The sequence below is a fragment of the Colletes gigas genome, unplaced genomic scaffold (assembly GCF_013123115.1).
Source record: "Colletes gigas isolate AHSC1104 unplaced genomic scaffold, ASM1312311v1 Colletes_gigas_Sc00001, whole genome shotgun sequence".
NCBI classification, from domain to species: Eukaryota; Metazoa; Arthropoda; class Insecta; order Hymenoptera; family Colletidae; genus Colletes; species Colletes gigas.
Window position 1 is genome coordinate 10,910,746 of NW_025106630.1, and position 16,180 is coordinate 10,926,925.

The 16,180-nt window shown below is 45.7% G+C and overlaps 1 protein-coding gene across 1 annotated transcript in view; it reads right to left on the reverse strand.

Annotated features, from left to right (window-relative positions):
* The window catches only part of LOC122396904 (protein O-mannosyl-transferase TMTC2-like), a 255,212-nt gene that overhangs the window by 65,587 nt on the left and 173,445 nt on the right, over positions 1–16,180 (reverse strand). The window contains exon 6 of the mRNA XM_043395708.1: positions 6,270–6,355. Within this exon, the coding sequence (XP_043251643.1) occupies positions 6,270–6,355 (86 nt within the window). The remainder of the gene's footprint in view (positions 1–6,269; positions 6,356–16,180) is intronic.

The following is a 16,180-nucleotide window of genomic DNA, read 5'->3' on the forward strand; positions in this document are numbered from 1 at the left end:
ATTTCACTAAACCCGTAACCTGAGGATTTTGTTACCCAATCAGGTGTATGCATTAGTCCATAACAATTTCTAAAATACAAGGATTACACCTGATTTTAGAATTGGGGATGATCTTCCCCAAATTTTTGCAGGTGTAATTTCGATAGAATTTCGTGTAATCTTCGCCGCCGGACGCGGGCGCTAATTACGCCCGGAAACGCGCGCTACCTTCGTATTAATTGACGTCTATTTCGCTTTCATTTACATTCAGCGCGCACAAATTCCCGCGTCTCCTAGCATTTAGCCGTCTACGGAATATTATTCAAAATTCGTAAATGTATTATTTAAGTGGCTCCTCGGCCCCGCTGCGAGCACAACACCAGACGAGAGCAATTACTTAAGCAATTTACTTATTGTCTATTATGGAACTTCACCAGCGGGGAATTCTCTACTAATCTCCGACTACACTTTCCGATTTCCAGGATCAAAGCTTCCGTTCGTCGGTTTCGTTCTGAGTCGCCAAAGATTGTCCGTCGCGTTTGATTCGTCGCAGAAAATGGGAATAGAATCGCTACGGAGGAACGCTGGAATTTCCAATATAGTTTCGTATCATCAGAAACATGCAGCCGCTATTGAAATTCTCATTCTTGTGTTTTCACCTTTAATAGAGACGGTTGAAAGAAACGCGAGGAATCCCCGTGGATATAAGTCGACGTTAACGAGCCTAGATTTAAATCCTTAATTGCGTCCGCGTTTCGTAGTATCGATAAATTAATTGCCTCGGTTTTCGCGCGTTTCGGGGATACCCCGGGCGTCGATCGAAACTCGATTATTTTCCCGAATCCGGCGCGCGATCCCGAAGTCGAATTAATTCGCCGTCGTTCCGCGAGCCATTTATACGGGCCGGGATTAGAACTGTCCTGCGAGTGTCTCGCGACAGGGGTGGAACGAAACGTGGCGAAATAAAGCGAAAAAATTGCTGGAACGGTGAAAAAGGAGTAACCCCGGATGGGAAAACAAAGGTGAACGTCGATAGCATCGATAGAAGCATCCCCGGTAACGAAGTTTACCGATGTCTCTTTGCACGGTACAGCTTAAAACGCAAACTTTCCATACTCGTCTGACGCCAGAGAGAGGAGAAATGAGAGAGAGCGAGAGAGATAGGAGTCAGAGGGCTTTCGCGCAACAAATTTTACGACGGCGATAAAATTACACGACCAAAGCCCCCGAACGGAAGATCGGTTAAGTTACGTTCGCGGGACGCCTTTCATAAACTTGGCGAAAACTTTTAATACACATCCCGTAGGCGTGCTTCATAATGCACGGCCGTACGATTGTTGCGCGAAAAGCCCTCCCGATCCTCCTACGTTTATCTCCGCCCATCCACTCTCCGCGCGTCGTTATCCTCGTTTTTCCCGGGTACCGATCGATCCGAGAGAATTTTGTTTTTTCCGCGAGATGCTCGCGATTGCAACGTAACAGGTCTCCCGGACAACGGCGAGAGTTAAAGAGGAGCTCACCATTCCACCGACGTTGTTATTTATTTGTTATTATTGGAAGATTTTTTAAATACAATCAGGGTTGAAATAGTAGAAGTAATGGGCGTGGAGGTTGAACGTTCTGGCATGGAAGTTGGAAATTGCGTTTAACAACTTACTAAAATACGCTAAACTCTTTAACTCTGACTCTCTATCTCTGTCAGCGACTCCCCTAATCCCCAGCAAACTCTCGACTTTGCCTCTGATTGACTCTCTGACGCTCGTTTCCGACGCACCCCGCAGCTTCAGCGAATTTCCATTCTCGCGAGGAATTATTTCAGAATATATTACATTCAGTATTATCTAAATACTCTATATTATCGAGAATAAGGTGATACGAGCTAAGAATGGCTGGTTTTATTAACGTGTCGCACAATAAGAAAAGCTCAGAAAATAGCTGAGAGGCATCCGTATGAAATGAAATTGTGAAGATCACTCCTTGGAACATCTTTGAAACGCAAATCCCCGATATCGCGGTGTATCCGCGGAAGATCCATCGATCCGCGATGCGTATTCGCTCTAAGACGATTACGAGAGCTCTCGTCCCGACGTGGCTGAATTTCCAGCGCGATAAATCGTTCGCGACGGCGTTAAATACGTTGGCCGCGACACGCCATCCCCGGAGTTACGCTCGTTCGTGCATTATTCTTAACGCACGCGGCCGGGAAAAGCCGCTTTATCAATGCTGTTTACACGGCGAATTTACCGCGGAACAATTATAACGCAATTCCGGCGGGCGAAATATGCTCCGGACGGCGTGGAAACCTGCCCGCGCGAACTGGTCGAGAGCGTTTCGCGTCCGCGCTTTGCTCTCGGAACGCATTTGCATCCATAAGCGGACCCGGTTCGTGCATATAAAGCAACCCGCCGTGCCAAGAATACAAACGCACCGAACACGCGAGCGTCCGGGACTCCGCGGATCTGATCTTTCAACCCTGGACCGATTACCCGAACAACCGGAACCTGCTACGCTTCCATTTCCCGCTTATCGAATTTCTCTCGCGTTTCGTCGCGAAACGGGGCTTTCGGGGAAAAATTGTCCCATTTATTTATTACCACATTATGCTCAAGCTTTGCTTCTCTCTGTTTCCTGTCTCAGATTTCTCGAGAATGTATATCTAATATTTAGAGACTCTAACGATATTGGATAGGTTGTTCCTTGATCATAGAAAGTGAGAAACCGACATTAAAACGACCATTACTCCTACAATAGTGCGTGTATTTTATTGAAATTTATTTGTGTAGTAGAGCTGATGGGTACCTATAATAAGGTATTTGACAACTTTTCTATAGGGCGTCAAACAAAAGTACTAAAAATCGAAAACGAATTTTTAAGAAAAATCGACAGGGGGTAGGTGCCTAAATTTTTCAAATCGTTCTAAAAAAATTATTTTCGGTTGCAAGAGTCGATTACAATCATTTTTGGTCATTACACATACCCTCGAAATCCTACGTATTTTCGAGAAAAAAATTCCTTACCGAAAATATAATGTCTGACCATACGTTGATATGTTTCGCTGAAACATATGTATCTTCAAAACGCCATAACTCCTGAACGGATTGGACTATTTTAATGTTTAAAAAGGCAAACAACGCGTATTTTGATGGACAATATGTAGAAATTCCAAACATATTCGAAAAGTTGTTCCTTAACCCCGTAAAACGACAAAAACCCCATAAAAATGGTCCAATTTTCAAACGGCCACAACTCCTACAATAGTGAATATATTTCAATGAAACTTTTTTCTGAAATAGAGCTGATGGGTATCTACAAAAAAGTATTACACAACTTTTCCATAGGGCGTCAAACAGAATTGCTAAAAATCGAAAACGAATTTTTAAGAAAAATCGACAGGGGGTAGGTGCCTATATTTTTCGGCGAAAATGAAAAGTTTCAAATCATTCTAAAAAAATTATTGTCGGTTGCGGGGGTCAATTACAATCAGTTTTGGTGAACAGACATACCCCCAAAATCCTAACCAATTTCGAGAAAAAAATTCCTTACCGAAAATATAATGTCTGACTGATATGTTTCCCTGAAATTTCATATTTATGTTTAAAACATCATAACTCCCGAACGGATTGGAGGATTTTAATGTCCCAAAATGCAAACGATGTATATTTTCGTGGAAAATATGTGGGGGTTCTAGAATTATTCTGAAATAAATACTCTGGAAAGTTGAGACCTGGGAAATAAGATCGCCAACGCGGCACGGCGGACATTTGCTCGATAATGAACCGTTCCCTGGTCCGAGGTACGTACGGTCCACATGACAAACGACAGACTCTGTTCTTTTACGAATCCTTCCGCGTACTTTATTCCCTTCGTGGAGATTCGCCGCGGGTTTCGTGCCCGGTCGCTCTCCTGGGCAAAAGGTGGCTCGTTAAGGAGACGAACCGATCCCCAGGCTCTCTGTCGCGGTCACGCCTACCGCGTGTATGTGGATTTTGCGCCAAAGAACCTGGAAATCGGCAAAAACTGACCGCCGATAGCGTTGGGATCCCTCCGGGCGCGCGCGAAAGAAACCTGCGAGGCTGGATTCCAACGGAGCTGCTAAACGAGAAAGTACTAAAATATCTCCTGGTAGAAACTCTGGCAGAGTCTCGGGGCCAGGAAACTCGCTGTTTCGATTTCGGACGCTATTTTGTCAAAAATCAAGGATTCATGGATATTCAGAAGCAAATATCAGACCAATTATTGCACCTATGGCAACTGGGCTTCTCTTTGGAAAATTCACTTGTTGCTCGAGCGTACACCATCGAAGAAGGCTTCGTAGATTTTGATACCACGCTGTTAGATGAACGTTCAGGATAAGCGTCTTCCTATCCAGATAATAGAAAAGCACTGATACACTGGCGATACTTAGACAGATGTATCAACACAACGTGCAAGTAATGGGACTCTAAACTCGTAAGGACACAAGCTGGTAAAGCTGTTCTGTCCATACTGATGAGTTCTACGTCACAGGTGAACCTTTATTATCCAACTCTGAACCTTCGAATACCTACATGAACTTAAAAATCTTTTCTTTCGTCTAAAATAATTAATTTTTCGATAAATTAACAGCAAGAAAAATAAATGACATTTTTGTCACTGCAGAGGAAGATGGGAAAAGACGCTTTTTCGTTCGCTCAAGTCTCCGTGGAAATCGATTCGAGGAATCTGCGCCCGTTCGGATCCCGCGTAAATTTTGAAACGGTAGGTAGACCAGAAGGTATTTCAAAGGTTTAATACGGCATCGGAAAAATCGCGGACGGACCGCCGCGACGGAGAGAAAATAAATAGGAATAATATTTACGTTGCGGGGGGGGCGGACGAACGAAAGCTGGGAACTCTCGACCGCGACTTAACTGGAAACAATATATCGGTCACCGGCGAGCAAGGGGTAAATATTTCTCCGGGCACACGGCAAATACGGCTCAGACGTACAGGGTGGCCTCGTAAGAACAGAATACCTTCGCTACCTTTGCTCTGTTACCTATTGATTCGACTCCTATTCTCTTCGATTCGATGGTTGATGCGACTTCGAACACGCGTGTGGGTTGTTGGGGAATGAAACTCAGAGATTTTATATCGTAATAAGCCTTTCGAAAGCTCAAATAAGTGCTTGAAATGCGTACAATCCTCATACTGGAAACTAAACGAAAATATAACCATCGTAATATTGGAAACTATTAATTTATTAGACCGTAACTTTGGTACAGGGATACGGATTCGAGTCTGGAGCCAACGAACCGTTTTCTAATGGCGGTCAACGGTCGTTGGAACCTTTATCCGCAACGCGGGCCTATTTTATCCGACACATTTTTCGCGGCCTCGATCGTTTTTGCTCCCTCGTGCGTGTAATATTTCTACACCAATTACTTGGTCATTACGCTCGTCGAATTAACGCGCCCGTCAATTGGCTCTTTGGGTTAAAAGATTGTCTCCTTGCGTGTTTCGTTTCACGGGTCGATAGACTCGTTTGATAGTCGCGATAAGAGGTGAAAAACGGAAGTGGCCCTCCCCCCCTGCCCCCCTCCTCCCCCGTGAAACGTAAACGACCGACTCGGGCGAGCAGTTTTCACAGACTCCATGGGGCTCGATAGGTTGTCCCTTCGAGTGGAAAAAGGAGAAACATCGAGGAGCGATCCACTTGTTCCGTTCTCGAAATTCATTTCACCATTCGACTCTTCCGACTATCTGTAATTCATCTCCCGGATATATCGTGAATTTCGAGAACGCAGGGGATTTTTATCGAATTAAAAATCGTAGGAATCGTCGATGAATTTCAACCTTCGATTCTTTCTAACTTGATAGTTCAAAGGTTATTAATTTCCTTTGATTTTGTGTAAATGCTGGTTGCATATTACATTACTTATACGGCATTACGAGTGGAAAGAATCGAACGAAGAAACGTGATATTTTTCAGTGAACTTCGGACACACCGCCTTTTAAAGTCTGGTAATAGCCAATGCATCCTGATCCACGAATGATAAATCAGAGTTTAAACTTTAACGACGAAGCTCAGACAAAGCAGCTTCGAGCGAAATCCTCTAAAAACAATGAATCTCCTCCGGAGACCCGGGGGCGATAAATTGATTCATATCCCCGCGATTCCATCCGTCAAGTTCCATTGCGTGCTTGTAATATATTTCATCGGTTTCGTTGAAACCCCCCAACGAATCGCGCTGGATTCATTCACCGCGAGACGCTCGAAAAAATCGAACAGAGTATCTGAGAGAATTTCTAGGAATAATGAAAATACTTACGAGCCAGCGAAGGTCGGAAATAGATAGCTCGCTGATAACTCAGAATGGCTGCCTCGTAATTCTTCCTTCCTTGCTGTAAAACGCCCCTGAAACAGAAGGAAAAGTCCACTGAGCGGATCGTTTTGGAGCCGACGATTCTTTGAAATTTGGATCAGAAGGGGGGGTCATTGACACGGGGATTATAGCAGAAATACAGCGTGATTTCGGAGCGTAGGATTTCTTGTTGCTCGAGGCGAGACGTTCCCTGGAATATGGCCGCGATTTCGGGTCCCCGGTGTGTTTCCATCGATAACAATCACCCGCATACCGTACCAACCCCCGACGATTAATCTTCCTTCGAGCAATGTCACTTTCAGAAACGATAAAAATATTACTTGTCAAGCGATGACTTATCGCGCAAAGGTCGACCGGCGTAACGACGGCGATGGGGGTTCGCGGGGGTCGGCCAATAAACGAACTTTATAACACTTACACGGGGCACATATTTTAGGGAAAAAATTCATTCTAACGCGACAATCCCAATCCCCGCACCGTCGACGAGTGATTAATCTATCCTCGAGCGTTGTCATTCGAGGAACGATGAAAACATCAGTTGTCAGAGGGGGTGATTTACCGGGCTGCAGCGAGACTCGGCGCTTTTATCGCAGATATTTTTCCCCCGAGGGGTCGGGGGTCGAGGTGGAGCGTTGCGGCGACGGGGCACGGGTATCGCGGATATTTTGCTTCGATCGCGCGTTCTATTATTTTTCTTATTACCCGGTCAAAGGCGAAGCCAGTCGTCGGGGCTCGCGAGATTTTCCCCGCGATGGATCGATCGGGCACGTCGGCTCGACTTTCGAGGGCGGAGAAAAAACGTTGCCGGAGCCCAATCGAGCGTGCACGCCTCGCGAGGAATCGATAATTCATGGCTCCCCGTAGCCGTCGATCGTCTAATAACATTTTTGCTCGCGGGGGAATTTAAAGATGCTGGTGGATCACAACAGGTTGGGTTAATTCGATGGTTTTTAAGTGTCTGAGATGTTCAATGGTTCTTTGATGTGTTCGTAGCGTCTCAAATGTAGTAAACAAGTTTATTTTATGGTTAAATCCACAGGTCCTCCAGCAACGATAGATCTGTCGAACAACGAGTCCTCCTCGATCATAAATAGTCACGAAAGATGATAAAAATGGGGTTGAAACAGTAGTATAAATAGATTTTAATCCAGCGTTCTCAGGGTGGGAGTGAAGTTAACCACTTTGGAAATTACTGTGCTAGTTGGACGTCGGTTCGGTATATCCAGCAGATCCTGTTTTAGACGTGACGCGATTAATTGTTCATCCTATATCAGGAGAAGACGACACGCTCAACATTGCTATTAATAAATCGCGAACTCATTATAAATCAACAATCCTCTAACTTTCGATGTAAATTGTTTTATCAAACGTCAGCATCCTGGTTAAGATTTCTTCAGTTCCACTTTTGACTCGCCAAATTTCTTTCCCGATTTTCTAATTACCAGTTGTTATAGGAACAGTCGCGAGTCATAAATTTCCAGGGTACCAGCATCGAGTTTACGAGGGGGCGCGAAGCGGGTTATCTGCCATAATCTCTCCCCGAAGGCTGCTTCAAACTCCGTGCGCCGCGACGGTTGGTTAAACAATGAACTTCGAAAGGGCTCCTTGCCCGCCGTTCCGGGACAAGTCGAACAAACGAACGCGACCCCGCGTACAATTTCCCGTGAAATATGTAAACGCGGCGTCAACTGCTCGCGCGTACGGCGGAATCGATAACGAAAATTCCGTCGCGGTCGTTAATATCGCCGCCCGACAAATCGCAGTTTCGTCGCGGGTCGTGTAATCGCGATCCGCGCCTCCTTTCCGCGGAATTTCATTATTCCGGCGACCGCGAAAATACATCCAACGGGAGGGCGAGCCGGACTTTTTCCCGGGCGACTTTCGATCCGTCGAATCCGGCTGGAAATATTAGTATTTTTTAGAGGAACAAAAATTCTCGAGACAGCCTTTATTAGATTGATCCCGCGATATGAACTTTTTCAAAATTCGTTTAGTAAGATCGGAGTAATTTTTATGAAACGCAGAGAGCGCAATATCCCCGCGAGTTGTTCCGTGCCTTCGTTATATTTTTATTCCTCCTTTTCATGGGGCAAATTCAAATATGGGTTTAAGCCGAGATGTAAGCACGGTACGTGTTCCTGAACATACACGGTGGAAATAAAAAAAAAGAAGTTTCTCGTGCGCCACGTATCCTTGCAACGAAGTTCCTTACAACCTCCCGTTCAAGCTGTTCCCCATGAAAAAACATTATTAAAACGGAATACCTCCGCATCGAACGAGGAAATCATTTGACCGCGCTTTAATTATCGAGAATAACGTTTCCGCCTGGCGATCCATAGTTTAAAAAGTTTATTGTCCACGAAATATCTCGGAAACGTTCAACCTGGACGATCCATTATCCTGCATTATTCTCGCCCATGGTATAAAAATCCCGCTCGAAGCGGAACAACCGTCGCGCTGTCTCAACTTGTCCCGAGCGTCCGGGGGGAAAAAGTTATGTTAATGACACGCTTTGCGACCGTTCGAGCGACTAAAAATAATAACAATAAGAGAAAGCGAAATACCCGGGGTCGCGCGAAAAAAGAGGACAGGATATTTCCTTTCCGGCCAGGCGAGCCGCCCGTACAAGAGTTTTCCTGTTCGTTAACTTTCAAGATGAATATTCGTGCGATACATAATGGACTCTTTCCACTCTTCCGCTACTTATTACCATGATCCCGTTCTCTTGTTCCATCCGTAACAATATCACTCGTTTGTACCAATTTGCAATCGTTCGCGGCGTCTCGTTAGATTTATTGGAACCCTTTTCCATCTTTCAGAGGGCTCTCGCCGGGCTGGACGCCATTTTCTACAGGCTTATACCTCTATTTGTAAAAAAAACACACGTGTCATGGTCCTTGACTCGTTACAATTCTTGACGTCAAGTTTTATAATCATGAGGCTACTGGTTATCTTATATATTAAAATCAACACATTTTTACATTCACGAGCTATTCTTTTTCGTGGTCATTCCTTGCACGAACAGATTGAAACAAAATTAAATAGTACACTTTTGAAAAATTGCATTACATCGTACGTCAAGGGGTTGATGCAATATTCATTCGACGAAACTGTTTGGATGTGTTTGGAACACTAAAAAATAATTTCATAATAGAGGTATATTACCCCCAGATGTAATTCGTAAATCGATATTGCTACATATATACACGTCTGCTGATTTCGGTATCGAGGGCTTTCGTGAAGTCTACCCTAAAAAAATGGTCCCAATAATAATTATCGCGGGATCATTGGACGGTCGAGTAAAATATTGGGTTTTAGGGGAAACAAAAAACGCGTGTTGTCTCCGTTTAACGGCGCGCGGAGATGTCCAGGGCGTTTTGTCGCGCGACAACGCTCGAACCGATGCATTCCGAGCAATTTCTGTCCGACAAAGGGCCGCATTGTTCTCGTTATTTCGGTAAATCTGTTTCGCGCACGGTCAACCGGGTCCTCCGGCATCCCGGTCGCGCTTATTTCGGAGCGGTTCGCGTCACAAGTCGATGACGCGTGAAGAGGGCCGCGGCGAAGGGCCGTGGATAAACAAACGGCCGATCGCGGGATGTAAAAACATCGTTCATCGCATTGTTACGTTCGTCGAGCATTATTCGAGGGGGGTGCGTCGTTGGTGTAACGAGCGGTAGCGCGCGGTATCTAACGACATTTCCCAACGACCGCGGGGCGGCTTTGTGTTAAAGCGAGCCCCCGATGACAAAGCGAGCCTCGAATATTCCCCGGGCCGTCGTTCGTCGAAAATTTTATCCGGCGGACGCGTTGGAAACCAAAAAGGGGAAAGATAGCGTCGACGCCGCTGCCCCGCGACAAAAGGCAGAGAACTGAAATTAGAGAGGCTGGAGGGGGATGGAGTATCGCTGGACGAGGAATATCTGTCCGTTTAGGGGGTGGGTTCGATGAAATAGGAACCGGGGAAAGCTCGACCATGTTCGGGGCGCATTCGATAAATTCTGGGGGAGTTGGTACGGCCGGCAGAGGGAAAGTACGAGCTTGGGAATCGCTTTTAGAACGATACCAGACACGCAAGTTGTAGCCCGGGGAACTCTGAAGGATTCTATCGAAACGACCATCCGTTTTCGAGAAATTTGGGTCCAAAGTTTTGGACGCTGGGGGGTGCAAACCGCGTTATTGCCTGGGCATTGCTGGTAAAACGTTGGGACTTTGCGTAGTGTCTTTCGACCATCCAATTATCATGTTTTTAATTTTGTATATTAGTTGGGTAATATGGGGTTATTCAAATTGCGTGTCAAATGGTCTAATTGTTCTTTGTTATATTTTACGTGTCGAAAAGTGAGCAAAATGAGTTGTGCTCGTGAAAAAAGGCGGTCATTCGAATTTGACGATTAATGTTACAAAGTGGACTTTATATTAAAATAAAGAAACCTGAGATATCTCAAATATTTTGTGTTTTATTTTATATCAGTCGAAAGCAATATTTCGAATGGAAGTTGATCGATTTCGAGTCTGTGAACAATAGCTACTTTAAGGAAGACTTAAAGTTAATACAGTTTCCATTTGTTTTCGTACGATAAAAAGTTTCTCATCGAACGATTCCCGCCGTCCGCGATAAATCCAAAGACGCTGGAACTTGACGAAGCATTAAGGCGATGGGCTGTCGTCCCCGATGCAGGAAGAAGAATGTCGCCCGGTATCGAAAGAGGAGTTACACGTGTTTATCTCGTATCTGTTCCCGCGGCCGCTGCTGTCGCGCGACCAACTATAATCCATTACCAAACGAGAGGTGATACTTTCGAGACGACGGGCACGGTTGACGGCCGCTAATGCGATTGGCGTCGCTTTTCAAACCAGGAAAAGTCGATCGTTTCGGCGGGCGGGGGGTGGAGGAACAAACAGACCCGAGCACGCGACCAAAATAAAATGCCACGGCGTCGATAGCGGCTCGTTAATCTTTGATCGCGAAACGTTGCGCGACCGATCGCGATAAACCACCGTTGGCTTATGGCATTCCAAGCGCCGGGACCGCCGATAATCACACGGATTATGACTCGAATAAAAATCCCAATAAAGACACGCGTCACCGTTTATCGCTGTAACGAGGCTGACCCCCGATACCGCCCCGCGTCGCTACAAATTATAGCTACAGCCTCGATTTCAAAGCATTGCTAGCTTTTTTTCTCGAAAAAGAATGGAACAAGTGGGGGCTTGGAAATTTCTTTAGTCGTAGACCAGTGCAGAATAGGGTTGACTTGTTTCGAAACACGTTATAGTTGACAGTACTGTTTTCTGCTGTCGATATTATACTTCTCTATCACTTTAATAGTAATTTGGTAGTACCTGTTTGTTAGTACCGTAGAAAAAAAAAAATAATAAGCAACATATTTGATGAGAATAGAAACAACAAAAGTTTACTTATAGCGAATCACCATTACAATGCACGAATACAAGAGTAACTATTTAATAAAGATGTGGATGGAGTTAGAAAGTCTTAGGAGTGATCCCAGGGTTTGTCGCAAGTCTGACTAGAGGCGGTGCAATACTACTGCGGATCTCTAGCCACGTTGTTCCGGGCACGGCAGCCGATAACTCGTACGTCCGTGTCGCATTGTTCGCTACGAATATCTGATGTATCTATAATTATCGCTGCCGGATATTGCGCAGAGTGTCCGATAATGGCAGCCCCGGTAATGGGTGCACGGTAATAAGCTCTCGCGGTATTGAAATTACTCGATGTCCGATACCATCGAGCAGCCGTCAGCCTTGAATACTTTTCGCCGCTCGGACGTATCGAGCGATCCGCATAAATGGAGACACTCTGGAAGAATAATAGACCAGGTAGCGATCGACGCCATTCGTTGGCTCTCGAGCATGAAAACGCCACGGTTCGAGGGACGCTCGCGACGATTATTGTCTATTTATTTCGGTCCCCATTCTTCGACCCAGACAAATGGAAAGATAGCGATTAAATTCTCGGATGACCTTGAAGCGCGGGAGTATTTTTTTTCGAATTTATAATAGACGTTTAAAGGGTTATCGAAATTCGATACGTTTCGACCGCGATGCGTGAACGCGACGCGGCCGTTGTCTACTGTATGATCAAAATTGATCCCCCGGGGGAAAAAGAAGGAATCATGGTAAACCAGAAATATTGAAAACGACCACGGTCAAAGGGACGCTCGGGATAACGCAATTTTCAAAATGGAATCATATCTCCTGCTCGACCGTTTTTTAATCTTACGAAAAGCTATAACGTTTCACTGGGTTATGGTTATAACGGCTGTTTAACTGCGCGTCCGCAAGAATAAATATTTATCTTTTGTTTCCGCAAATTATATTTCGTTCTTTGATTCGCAATGTGTTTCGTTTTTATTATTCCGTGGCGTTTGCGAGCTGCTGGTAACAAAATTGAAATATAATTCGGAGTGCAAAGGGTTAATACCAAATAGTTAAAAAACGCGAGAAATCGTTTTAGAGGGGATGTTCTTTCCAGGATCGTTTAATTTAGCGAAAGATGGCGATTTCCTTGCGCTTTATGAAACGATCGAGGAATACGTCCCCCTCGATCCGATAATGACACACACGAAGGTAAGGGGAACGGGGCGCGGCTCTGTACTTTCCACCCCGAAGGAAACCGACGAAATTCCACCGACCCCGTGTAATCCGATCGACTATCGTCTATCGAGCGACGAAATCAATTTCGGCGAGGGTAGCGCCCGGCTGGCCATTCACAGGAGATGGCGCCCCGGTGATGACCGTCATCGACATTGTCGTTGCCGTCACTGTCGGCGTCGGGCTCGCCATCGCTGTCACCGTTGCTTCATCGAGCACGAGGCTATTGTCGTCGACGTCGTCCTCCTCGACGTCGTTGCGGTCGTATTGGCGGTCGACGTCCGTTCGACGAAACTCCCCTCCCCACCCACGCCCCGAATGCTCGCCAGTCGATTCGCCAGGGTTTCAAACCGCTGGTCCTTTTGCCCTTTCCGCTCGTTACGTCGCTCGTATTACAGTGAGAGATTGACGGCACGCGAGAGGACCAGCTACGTTCGATGACGTCCGATAATTGGACCCTTCCAGCCCCCTACCTACCGTACGTAACGTAACGATCTATGATATATGACCTACGTTTTGTTTTCGACCCTCTATTGCATCACGTGCCCGATCGAAATAAATCCTCCGTACTTTTCACGACGAAGAAACGTTTTCTTCCTAGCCTACTGTTCGAGACCACGGTAATAATTAATAGTTTTGATCCCTCGAAACCCCCGTCCAACGAATTAAAAATAAATATAATTCTGTTCGGGGGATCGCAACATCGAGCGAGAAAGGTTTCGAAATAAATTGGCTTTTTGTGCATTGCTGGTTGGCTCGTCAATCAAGCTGACCCAGCAATTTAATATACCCGGCACACACGCGCGATAACTGTTGAACCTTTGCACGTTGTACTTATTGATATTCTGTTATTTTTTTTTTAAACGAGCACGTCGATGCTTGTTTTTTAATATTCTCGATCGATCTAATTTTGGAACGATCTGTTCTTTCTTGCGGGAACTCGTTTATATTTGCATGGCTCGTGTCCCGGTGGAAGGAAGCTCGATCGAGAAACTCGACCGATTTTGACGAAGCAATTTTCGCGTTCTCCAAATTCAATCTCCGATACGCATTTTCGCGACGCGATTGCCAATATTCCCCCTAATCACGACGAAATAAGAAACGACCGCAAAGCATGGCGCCTGGAAACAGGACTTTTACCTTTAATGAGCTCCTTTCCAAAGCAGCAGGGAAAAATCAGCGTCTGGTCATGAATCCAATCTACGTTTCCATCGATTTCGCGGGGAACTTTATTCCCACGATTCGATTCCGTGGACTGGTCGAAAAAAATCTATCCGCGAAATAATTGTGTGCTCGGAAGCTACGAGTGTCTCCGAGACATTTCTAATAAAACTTTCGACTGGGAATCGCGTATGCTCGGGATCAATAGGGGGCGACAGAAACGAGAAAACTTCGAATCTTTCACGTGCTACACCGAGGAATCCTCTCCAGAAATGTTACTTTATTCGCGACGTGAAAATTAATTAACTCTACGTGTCCTTTAACAACACCTTTACGCGTAAATTATACTTGTTTATGAGGAGAAAGAGTTCATTGATCCTGGAAACGATTGGACTCTCGATTTCTTGAAGGAACCAGAGAGTATTTGGAAGGTTTACGTTTTCGTTGATTGGAATGACCGATCCTAAGGGCTGACCAACTCGTCAGGATGACGTTTTATGATTGTATCGTTGAGCCAGTCAGCCATAGTCCATGGAACAAATATAATGACTTTCTCGAGGCCCCCTGGAGCGGTCTGTTATGCGATCCTCTTGTTGGGTACACGCCGACAATGGGCTTTTCTCCATTGTCAAGCTGCCTGTTTGCTTCAGGGCCGTACTTAGTAGATCTGGGTTAGATTCATTTCTACTCCTCGTCGTGGAACTTTGTCTTTGCGCGAGGGAGGAAAAATCTTTCCTCGAGAGATTGCTCGCTATTAAAATATCGACGATTCAAAGAATAAACGGGACTCGTAGATCTAAGATATCCAAACTAAATTCTATCGAGAGGTGTGATACACAGGGTATAGGTCAATATATTGGTATAGGTAAAATATTTAAAATAAATTGGATGGGCGATTGCTCGAGCAAATTATGGTATGATGCAGAGGGGTTTCCTCAGAGATCCACCGTTTCGTTCGTCACGAACGATCGTTGTTTCTGGCCGGGTGTCCAAGAAATAGAGATTCCAGCGCGTCGAGTGAATGCAGCCGAGAAGTTTCGTGGCCGATAAATTTTCTATACCCTGGATTTCCCCGGTTTCTCTCGTTTACCGGCGCTCACGTCCACGGTGGAAGGTACACGCTCGCGGTAAAATAAATTCCGAGGTCTTACGGGGGTGCAGCCGTAGCCCGGGTTGGCGTAAAAATGGCTGTAGGAGTCCGGCGGGCTCGAACCTGCAAGGCCAGGACCTCGCATACATATATGTATGGCGGCCCGATCGGCCAATCCCGCGGCACGATAAAAAAACCGCGTCGCTCGCGGGAGTTATTACCCGTTTTGAATACCGGTAAATTGGGATTCCCCCTGGAAGCCGAGCGACGCGGAAAAAGAAGCCCGAAGGACCTTCGATAAGGTACGATGGCCCTCGACGTATATGGCCGTCGATACGTCGTCACGGTTTGCGTTTTTCACCGGCTGGTCCCTCCCTCGAATACTTGGCAATCTTCCCTTTCTTCGAAAGCCTCCGAATTCCGGGGACAAGATGGACGAGGGAGAGTGTTACGGATTGCATTGACATCGCGACGTTGGGTTTATGGGGCTTCCGGAAAGCGTGGACCCCGTATTTAGGATTACAAGCTTCTATGTTGTTGGGTTTGTAAACCTGGGAGTCTCCTTAACCCAGGTTCCATCGATGGAAATTATATTTAAAAATGTTTCAGATTTTCAAGATTACTAATCCTCTTCCCTTTAAATTCCATATTTTTCAATCATTTCTGAAGTTAATTCGTAGTTTTCTCTATTTATAAATCACTCTAAAGTAACGTCTTGATCCCAAAAGTATTTACAATGGGTAGGGTAGTAAGGAGGCGTGGAGAGCCTTGGGAAAATTAGTTTCCAGGGAAATTTTTGAGAAAATGGTCTCGACGTTGGGGAAAAGCTCGGATCGATCATCGTACCAGGGAACAAATTAATCAGGCCATTCGTTACAGCTGTCATTTACACGTTTCGTGGCTGCCTGGCCGACACGCGGATACCGCTCCGGTTCCCGAAAGCGTTAAAAACCGTACGCCCGGCCGAAAAGAGGGTGCAAAGCGTTCC